Here is a 9,706-nt window from a genome sequence, read left to right as displayed (position 1 = left end):
ATTTGGGATCACTCATACAAAATTAAATCAATGTACTGCAGAACAGTATAATTGATTTTTGTATCTATTTTAATGGAATGGTTGGGATATTTTGAATATGAGAAGCTTGGATTTCCACTGAGCACTATCCAATTCGCCGTAGGTCCACAAATCCATTTAACAATTCATATAATTTACAGCTCACACTGTCACCCAAAACGAACTTTAACAGCTGTTCGAATATGCGATTAATTTTACGCACACAACAAAAATGCAAATAAAAATTTAAGTAAACAACTTTAAGAACCCGTTTTAACAATAGAGAGTATTTTTTGCCAAAAGAAAGCGAAATTATCTTTAATAGAGCAATAAATGCCATTTGAATTGAAATGGCCAATGAAGTTGTTGTATAAATGCAGTAAAAACAGTCCATTTACTCAAAAACGATATTCTGAGGAAGTGCAAAATACCACAATTTATTGCCTAACGCTTAGTTTAAATAACAATTGATTGCTACAGAAGTTGACAGCGCGAAAGACAATATTAAATCTGTAGTTTTAATGCAATTGGAAAACAACGTTAAAATATAAGAATACTATTAGTGCTAGGAGAAACCAAATTCAGCACTTGAAATCGACCATTGTTTGTTTAACAGAATGTAAAACTATAAGGGACGCAGCCGAAAAAAAAAAAATTTAAAACGCGCGCATGTAGTATTACTTGTTTAAATAAACATTAAAAAAAATAACTATTTGAATGAGATGCACAGTAAGCCATGATGGAGAACGAGTAGTACCATTCGATAATGGCAATGTACATATTTGTATGTGTTGTGACCGCTGCAAGAATAGTGTATTTTTAAACAAGTCTCGGGCGCTGATAGCTCACGCGCACAGGACACAAGTCCTAACATAAAATTGTCGATTTCACGCCATCTATGTAACTCAAAGCGCTGAAAAGCAGCAAAAGTTTCAACCCATTGGCAAACAGGTATGTATTTAAAGGGATGTGTGTGCATAATACGCCTGTGAATGTTTACATCCTTATTACTAAATATAGAAGGAGCAGCAGAGACCATTAATGTATTTCAAATTGTGCAAAATTATCAGTGAATATGTATGTACAAAATGCTTGCCTTTATGCAAACATTTGTGTGTGTGTGAGTCTGTGTGTGTATGTGTGTGTGTATGTACATTTGTGCTGAGCAAATGTTAATTCTTATGTTTTTTCATGTTCAAATTAGCAAAGCGTTTAGGACATTATTTACTCACATAATAAAATTCGCATGTAAATAAGCATAGACACAAGCACGTAAATATATGTATATATATTTAGGTACATACATACAGTCTCTCTCAGCATAAACGAAACAATAAAGTTGTGAGTGTTATAGCTTTAAAACAAATATTTTACCATATTGAATTCATATAAATCCCTTCATATTCTTAGGGCCACAAGACTTTGTTTATCCGAAGATGGGAAATCGCCAACTATTGGGATAGCTTATTGTCCAAAACCCACCATTAAATACAGTTTAAACAAAGAGAATTTTACCATGTCTTATTGCTGGTTAGTCCACATTAATTTAAGGTTATCCTGTAAAATCATTAATAACAATAAAAATTACATTAAAAAATTATTGGTTGAATTAGCGATTTCGATTTATATATATATACTTTTGTAATCTCTTAATGGAAAAAGGAATTAAATGTTAAACAAATTCGTTTTTCTTCAGCTGGTTTCAAAAAAGACAATTTAAAAAAAAAAATTATATATATAGATTTATTTCACTTTACTTTTTTTTGTGCACTACATAATAAATAATCATTGTTTTCTTTTCTAAATAATTCAAAATTAAAGCCAGTTTAATGGGTTCAACTAGCCAATCTTCGGATCGATCAGCATCCGGGTTCAAAAGAAAGATTGGATATTCTATTTTATTATGTCAAAAAGGCAGACCTTCTTTCTTTGAACACAATTAAATCTTAAATGATAAGCTATAACTTCCGACTTTAAATATGGACCGATGTTAATCTGAGAGGTCCTTGCTCCAAACTCTAATATTATTTTGTATAATATTGTTACATGACGACCCCCAATGAATTTTGGGGAACCCCTAATATACATTATATATGTATTCTCGATCAGCACGAATATCTGATTCGATCCATGCATGTCCTTATGTTAGTCAGTATTTTCGGGAAATCTTACTATAAACTATTGTCGTCATGTAACGAACATTATGTTGCAAGATATTTTGGCTGTATAGATATGTTGCAAAAAGATTTTGGTTTAGCAGGTACTTTTCAAAATAGTCTCTTTTTAATGAACTTTTATTAGATGTAATAATTTATTAAAAGTAATGTTTTGTATAACATTTGTAAATAATAACAAATATTATATTTGTTGCAGGCTAAAAAAGGACCCAATCTTAATGCTCATATTTTTAAATAAAGATAATACACGCGGTGTAATTTTGTGAAAAAAATACGGCAACGAGTTTGACTACGATGAGCGCCGCCAATCAGGAATTTTGTGTGCGCTGGAACAGCCATTTGGGCAGCATTGGAGCGGCATTTCCTCAGCTTTTGGCCGGCCAGAGATTCGTCGATGTGACGCTGGCCTGCGAGGGTCACCAGTTGCATTGCCATCGTCTGGTGCTGGCCGCGTGTTCCACCTACTTTGAGGCGATATTGGCCGAGCATCCGTGCAAACATCCCGTGATTATATTGCCACGGGAAATCAAGCTATGGGAGATTCAGGCACTCGTGGACTTCATGTACAAGGGGGAGGTTAATGTCACACAAGCCGGACTTGGTCAGTTACTGCGTTGTGCCGAACAACTTCAGATCCGCGGTCTGTACGGTTCCGAAGCGACGATAAATTACAAGAAACTTCATCAGGCGAGTCTGGATGGATGTGGAGGTGGTGGTGGAGGTGCAGGTGCAGGTGGAGGTGGAGGGGTCAAGGATTCAGGATCAGCCATGAGAAGCAATAAGCATGTGGATGGTGCCGAGACAGATGATGCAGCCACTAACTCAACCACCTCAACGATAACCAACTCCTCCGCTCCACTGTCAGCAGTTAACCAGCAGCAGCAGCATCAGCAGCAGCAGCAGCAGCAGCAGCCGATAGTACTGAAGCGAGAGATCCAGGATGTGCGCCAGAGACCTCACACAAATGGCAACAATGCTCAACAGCCATCTAAGACAACACCTGCCGTTGTTTTGGCCAGCCACTCGAATGCAGCCACTGAAGATGACTCCGCCGATGAGGTCTCCAACAATTGGAATGCCTACAGGGACGATTTTGAGGATTACAAGGTATCTCCGCCAGCCGTACGCAACATAACGAACGCCCAACTATCTCTTCAGCAGTCGAGGTTTGTATTAGCATATTACTCTACTATACTCTATCTGTTCCGCTATTTTGCACTTTTTGTATATTTATATTTATTTTATTTTATATATTTACTGTTTATTTTATATGTTTTTATAACACAACGTGTTTAATAAGTTTATTAATATTTTTTATATTTATTGCATGTAAAATCCGGTAATAAATAAATAACATAATACTGATCTTGTGCCAAACACTACGCATACAAGCGACAAAAAGTATTAGTTACTTCCTAAAATTGAGTAGATATTCTTCCCCTGATAAATATTTTCCGACTAAGCGCATTTAGAGTAAATATTTATGATAAACGAAGCTTTTTACCCAGACAAATCAACAACAATACGATATCCAACTCAAATTTCACCTATCCAATTACAAATTTTTAAAAATCAGTATGTGTAACCTAATAATCTATCTTTTACAGGATACAACTGCAGCTTCAGCAACAGCATTATTTGGACTCTAATGTTGAGGACGACCACAATTATGTAGCCGCTCACGATGAAAATATTGATGGCAGCTTTGCAGCAGGAGTGGGCTGCACATCCGGTCTGTCTGTCAGCCTTGACACTGATCTCGACACATCTGCAAACACTTCCGTTGGAATGATGCACAATACCATCGATGGCTATACTTCATACAAACGTGTGCGACGCTCAGAGGCATCGCTGGCACAAGCGGCCAAATGTGTTTCGAAAGGCGAGACATTCCAAACTGTCAGCAATATGTTCAATATTCCCGTCTCCACCATTCGATTCTATATGGCGCGAAAAGGCATTCTACCGAAACGGAAACGTGGACGTGGTGCTTCCCATGCTGGGAACATAATTATCACAACAAACTCAGGAAAACTCTCAACCGTCCCAGCGAACGTAAATAATCCCCAGTCCCATCAAATGTCCTTGGAAAGCTTACATCTAAAGGCCGGCATCACGAATACCAGCGGTAGCAATAGTCCAGCGACTGCTACGGCTACATCCATGTCACCATCGTTTGACATGGCCACCTCAGCGGATATCGTGCCTTTTCACCTCCATAGTGATGCGGCGGAATTCAAACTGAACGAACAAAAATTGCACATGATCTAACCACGCAGATTGCTAAGCTGTACTCTACTAGTAAGACATATATATATAATAATGAAGAGGGGGTCTTTCAAGCAGTTAAAGGTTGGGAAGCTGCTTTTTTTTTAATTTTGGGATACACGAGCTGATGTGTGGGATCTTTAGTCATAACATAGTCAACAAAACATTGTATAATTTTTTTCCTTGGATTTTTTTTATTACCTTTTGAAGTTAATAATTTTATTCTTGGTTCCTTATACTTACTGTTCAACCATAATTTGTCATCAAATATTTCAGAAACTATTACAGTAGCGCTATTTAACAAGGACTATGACTAAAACTTGCGTAAAAATTTCAAATCTGTTTTTTGTCGCCCAGTACTCTAAGAAATTACTGTATTGTTATAAAGCTAAATAAAATCAACCTGGAAACTTAAACTAGGTTTGTGTGTGATTGAAAATATAAGATGACAATTCATAATAAAAACAAATGTCATCAAGACATTATCAATATGCTTATAACAAAAAAAATTATTACGAAATATTATTTGTGGTATAGTGGGTCAAATACTTTTCAACTGTTTTAGTCAATGCAGATTTTTAAAGGGCATGTAATGATTGTTTACAAAATCCTGTTCAGCTTAAACCAGCAAGTAGTTCTGCAGTCCACGTCAAACGTTTTCTAACCAAATTTTTTTCAATATAGCGCATAAGTTAATACAAAAACCAGTCATTTTTTTTTTTATTTTTGAGGAGATGTAGAGTTGCATGATTTTTTTATTTTATAGAAAAGCTGGACGTTGTGAGAATAGTATTAAATACAGAACAGAATCAGGCACCCATTTGGGCTACCCTGCATAAAAGGGGTCTCCAATGTGTAAGGTACAGTGTTGGGGAAGGTAAGTTAAGTCCTAATTCTTAAATCGAATTCCAAGTGCCGGAATTATTAAGATCACAAAGATCGAAACTTAAAGATGCAAGTCAAGGAAAACTATGCTCTAAAAAGTCGTGAAAACGCATGTTTGTCTCTACTGAGCGATACGTTATCCAGAGAAAGCTATGGAGCCATTAAGAGCAATAAAATACGAGTATTCTATTGTAAGCTGTAGATTTAAGTCTAGAAGTAAGCCTATTCAATAAATCCCATTATGTTTATCTATCGAAATTTCCTTGAGTTATCTCTGGTCACGGGCAGTCCCATCATTAAAATTTGGAGAAACAAAACCTTAAATTGTAATAAAATCATTTATATACATGGGCAATAAAGTAAGTACCTTTCAGATGAATTGTACTAAATATCGGTATAAAGTTATACTAAGTTGTACAGGGAGTGCACTTTTTATTAGGATGCATTTTACCTTGATACAAAGCTGGCTACCTGGGTTCAATTCCTACCCACAGTTTTTTTTTAATATCAATTGATAGCATATATATATATTGGGTATTTCCTAAGCGATTGAATCTTTAATTTGGTAAAGTCGTTAAGGGAGTACCCCGTTTATATGCTTACGCCAATTCTTTTTTTTTTCGAAATCGATTACAAACTCGCGTCAATGCATTTAAATGCGATTTTATAAAGTTAACGCTACGCCAGTGGAAACGGGGCATTATAAAGAACATCTAACTTTTTGGGGGCTGGATAGTATTTTTCTATGCACATGTGGTGGTCACACTTCGGCGTTTGACGTAAATATTCCCACGCTGTAAAACAAGATTTATAAATATCAGTAAATAATGTCCCAAGGAAACAATGACAATGCCAATGGGCTGCCTTTTGGCTTCCTGGACAAACAACTGCAGGAGGACAAAAATATGCAGGGGATTTTAAAAACATTTTACAGTGCCATTGATGTTTTGGAGGCTGACCTGAAGAAAGCACTCGCGCTACAAGAGGATCGCACGTTACCACTAAACGACCAAATTAAATTGGATAGTTATTTAGCGTATTTAACCAGTACATTGTTTTGGATAAATTTGAAATTGCAGGGTGTCGATGTTTCAAAGGTAAGAGTAAGAATTATAATTTATATATAACAAAATTAATTCAATAAACGTGTAAAACTGCCTCAAACTCTTTATGAAATATGCTTATACATTATATTAATTTATTTCATATTTTAGCATGGAGTTTTACACGATTTGGGACGCGCCAAAGAATTACTTGCCCGTGACAAGGAAATAAACGCTTCACTGGCGGCTCCAAGACTGGACATGCAGGCTGCCAAGCGATTTATCGCTGCCGGAACTCATACTCGATTTGTCGACATGGACGGAGTTATGGTCACGGAACAGCAGTACAAGACAAGTCTGAAAAAAACTGACGAATAAAATAGTTAACTATATACACCTTACTCCTTGGCTATTCTGTTTAATTACATCCAAATGTATGTTCCTCCTTGAAAGATAGAACCATCAACGTAAGCATACCATTTTAGCTTGTATTTGGCCCGCATGCTGAGCCAGAAAAGGTGTTTTCTAAATGTATTTTTAACTAAAGAATTCCAAAGTAGACCACTTTTATAATAAGCAATAGTTTAAGGGCAAATTTATAGAAAAAGATATTATCTTATCCGTACAATTGGCTCCGAATTCATTAAATTAATTTAATGAATACTTTAAAAAATCCTAATTAAATAGTCAAAAAATTGGTTCCATAAAATTAATGTAAAGAGCGCTTTAATTGGGAAAACAAATATTTTTTAAACTATAAAAAATGTATAGCAACAAAGACATAATTTATTGAATCAGGCAAGCTCAACCTCTTAAACTAAATTTAACAATTACGATCCAGACTGAAAGCAATCATTTATGAACTTACTTTTCAAATATCAACATCATCTTCTGATATGGTTTTTGAATTTTTCTTTAATAAGCAAAGCAATGGTTGTCATCTGTTAGTGAAATTCCGTAAATACTTACATTACGCATCTGAAAGCATTCCAAAAATAAGCCTTAAACTATTTACCCCATTGAACCGAAATGAAGTCATTTCTTAAAGTAGAGAACCCAAATTTGAACCCGAACCCTCTGGTAAATACATAAGCCAGACCCCAGTTAAGACAAAAATAATCTTGTAAAGCTGGAAAATAATTTAATTCGTACGTTTCATTCTAAATGGCTTAATTTACGGTACAATACGATATATTACTGATGTTTCAAAACCGATAAATTAACATTAGCATTGTCCTTAACTTTATGTTGATCATATTCATACTTTAACCATACAGATATTAATATTTTCCGATTTAATGTTTTCCGTTTTCCGTTTTCTTGAATTATTTATTTAATTATGTATATAGCGTTTTGTTTTGTTTTGTTTTTCTTTTTTTTTTTTAAGATTATTGAACGAGAACTGGCAATATAGCCCAAAATTTTCTATCAGTCGGTGTAAGATTGCCCCAATAAGGGGGTTTTTAAAGCCCGGGCTGGGCCCAGTGCACAATTGTATTTTTCCTGCCGCTTATCCGTGACCATCGAAATGTTCAAGTTCTCTACACGTCCTGCAAAGGATCGTATAATTTACTAACTAGCATAAATATTAATTTTCATATTTACAGCTGCGTGTTTGTTTGTTTATTTTTTTTTATTTTCTGAAAGTTTTCCTACTCGAACGTTGGCATTGCTTGGTCCGAGGTATGCAAAAAAAAATATGTAAATATTTCCCAATTTTTTATTTTCATTTTTATTTTGTTAATCTTTATCATTATCATTATCATTATCATTATCATAATCATAATCATTATCATAATCATAATCATTATCTAGATCATTAACATTATCTTTATCTTTATCTTTAGCTTTAACTTTATCTTCTTTATACGTATGCACGAATACTATGAATATCAATTTGGGATGTTACTCACTTAATAAATTGTTTATGTTTTAATCTATGAATAAAGTATGGCTATGTATTTACCACTCACACATAAGAATACACATTTTTTGTTGCTTGTTAAGTTTTTTTCTCTTTGTTTTGCTTCTCCCCTCATTTACGTTAACTAGTTCTTTTTTCACATTTACATATGTATGTAGGTACTTAACTACACTTAGCTTACATTTATTTATGTGCTTATACACGAGCAACGTATTGAACTATGCTAAAGTAATCATAAAGGTCGATACAAATTTCTTTATTAGAGAGAAAGCTAGCTGCGCGCTGGCTCCGGGCACATGTGAGTGGGCGTGGCATATGCTGATGCTGATGCGGATGCGAATGCGGATGCTGATGTGAATGCTGATGCTAATCCAGATACTGATCCAGATACTGATCCAGATGCTGATCCAGATACTGATCCTTATGCTAATCCTGATGCCAATACTTATGCTGATGGTTAAAACATGCTTGATGGCGATTCAACATCAATGCTTATATTCCGGGTAGCAGCCATTCTCGATGATTTGTTCGGACTGACTGTTGTTGCTGCTGCTGGTATCGCCTGATTGCTGCTGAAGCTGATGCGGATGCTGATGCTGATGCTGATGCGGATGCTGCTGATAAATTGGCAGCTGAAGGAGCTGCTGCTGATGCTGCTGCTGCTGCTGCTGTTGCTGATGTTGACTTATTGCCGCTGTGTCTGCCGACTGCAAAGCGCGACGTATGGGCGGCTGGATAACACTTCCACTGCTTTCCGTTTCCGTTGAGGGTGGGGATGGATAATAGTCCCTCTGACTTACACTTATACCATTTGGGACGACCGGCAAAGCCATTATGGTATTGCTGGCTGAAGTCGCCGCTGCCGCCGCCGCCGCCGCCGCTGCCGCTGCGGAGGATTGATGATGATCGCCGTGGTGCTGATGCGGATGCTGGTGGTGGAGTACGCTGTTCGTTATAGCCCCCGAAATGGGTCCGACGTCGATGTATGGTTGGGAATCCGACATTGTACCGGATGGCGGCTGGTCCAATACCACGACGGATACCACATCCTCACTCGCCCACCGGGCTAACTGTTGTTGAGCTTGAATAAAGTCATCACTAGAAAATAATAATCGTAGCAGGAACACCGGTACATGGTAAGAACAAAAGGAGGCCATCGGGGATTTGGGTTTGGATTTGGATTTGGATTTGGATTTGGATTATGGTTGGCATTTCGATTGGGATTGGTTGTCAGACAGGTTGGGTAAGATGCCTAATAAGTAAATGAAACGAAAGATCACTGGCCCAAACGTTTTTAATCCCTTGCAGATGTTATAGTTATTAATTAGGTACATTTTTGACTAGTTTACCTCTTAGAGATATTAATGCCTGTTATGGCAATAACTTAATTC

The 9,706-nt window shown here is 36.3% G+C and overlaps 3 protein-coding genes across 13 annotated transcripts in view; 2 read left to right on the top strand and 1 right to left on the bottom strand.

Annotated features, from left to right (window-relative positions):
- The first annotated feature begins 488 nt into the window (after nt 1-488).
- LOC108138591 (sex determination protein fruitless) lies at nt 489-4,879 on the top strand. The gene is made up of 3 exons (XM_017260882.2): nt 489-969; nt 2,392-3,361; nt 3,803-4,879. Exons 2-3 carry the CDS (start codon nt 2,490-2,492, stop codon nt 4,464-4,466), a joined length of 1,536 nt encoding a protein of 511 aa, XP_017116371.1. The 5' UTR covers nt 489-969; nt 2,392-2,489; the 3' UTR covers nt 4,467-4,879.
- Nucleotides 4,880-6,113: 1,234 nt separating this feature from the next.
- On the top strand, nt 6,114-6,792 carry LOC108138522. The gene is made up of 2 exons (XM_017260782.1): nt 6,114-6,445; nt 6,563-6,792. Exons 1-2 carry the CDS (start codon nt 6,176-6,178, stop codon nt 6,767-6,769), a joined length of 477 nt encoding a protein of 158 aa, XP_017116271.1. The 5' UTR covers nt 6,114-6,175; the 3' UTR covers nt 6,770-6,792.
- Nucleotides 6,793-8,160: 1,368 nt separating this feature from the next.
- LOC108138520 (zinc metalloproteinase-disintegrin-like batroxstatin-2) overlaps nt 8,161-9,706 on the bottom strand; it is a 30,521-nt gene continuing 28,975 nt past the window's right edge. For 8 of the 11 annotated variants that reach the window (XM_017260771.2, XM_017260768.2, XM_041708257.1 and 5 more), the window contains exon 24: nt 8,162-9,413. In XM_017260771.2, the coding sequence (XP_017116260.1) occupies nt 8,801-9,413 (613 nt within the window). In that variant the 3' untranslated portion in view covers nt 8,162-8,800. Of the gene's footprint in view, nt 9,414-9,706 lie in introns of all 11 variants that reach the window. The other 3 variants (XM_017260774.2, XM_017260779.2, XM_017260773.2) reach the window with 2 other exon arrangements.

Source organism: Drosophila elegans, unplaced genomic scaffold (assembly GCF_018152505.1).
Source record: "Drosophila elegans isolate 14027-0461.03 unplaced genomic scaffold, ASM1815250v1 contig_149, whole genome shotgun sequence".
Taxonomy (NCBI): Eukaryota; Metazoa; Arthropoda; class Insecta; order Diptera; family Drosophilidae; genus Drosophila; species Drosophila elegans.
The sequence above is the reverse complement of the archived record's forward strand: the minus strand, read 5'-3'. Positions and strand labels throughout refer to the sequence as shown.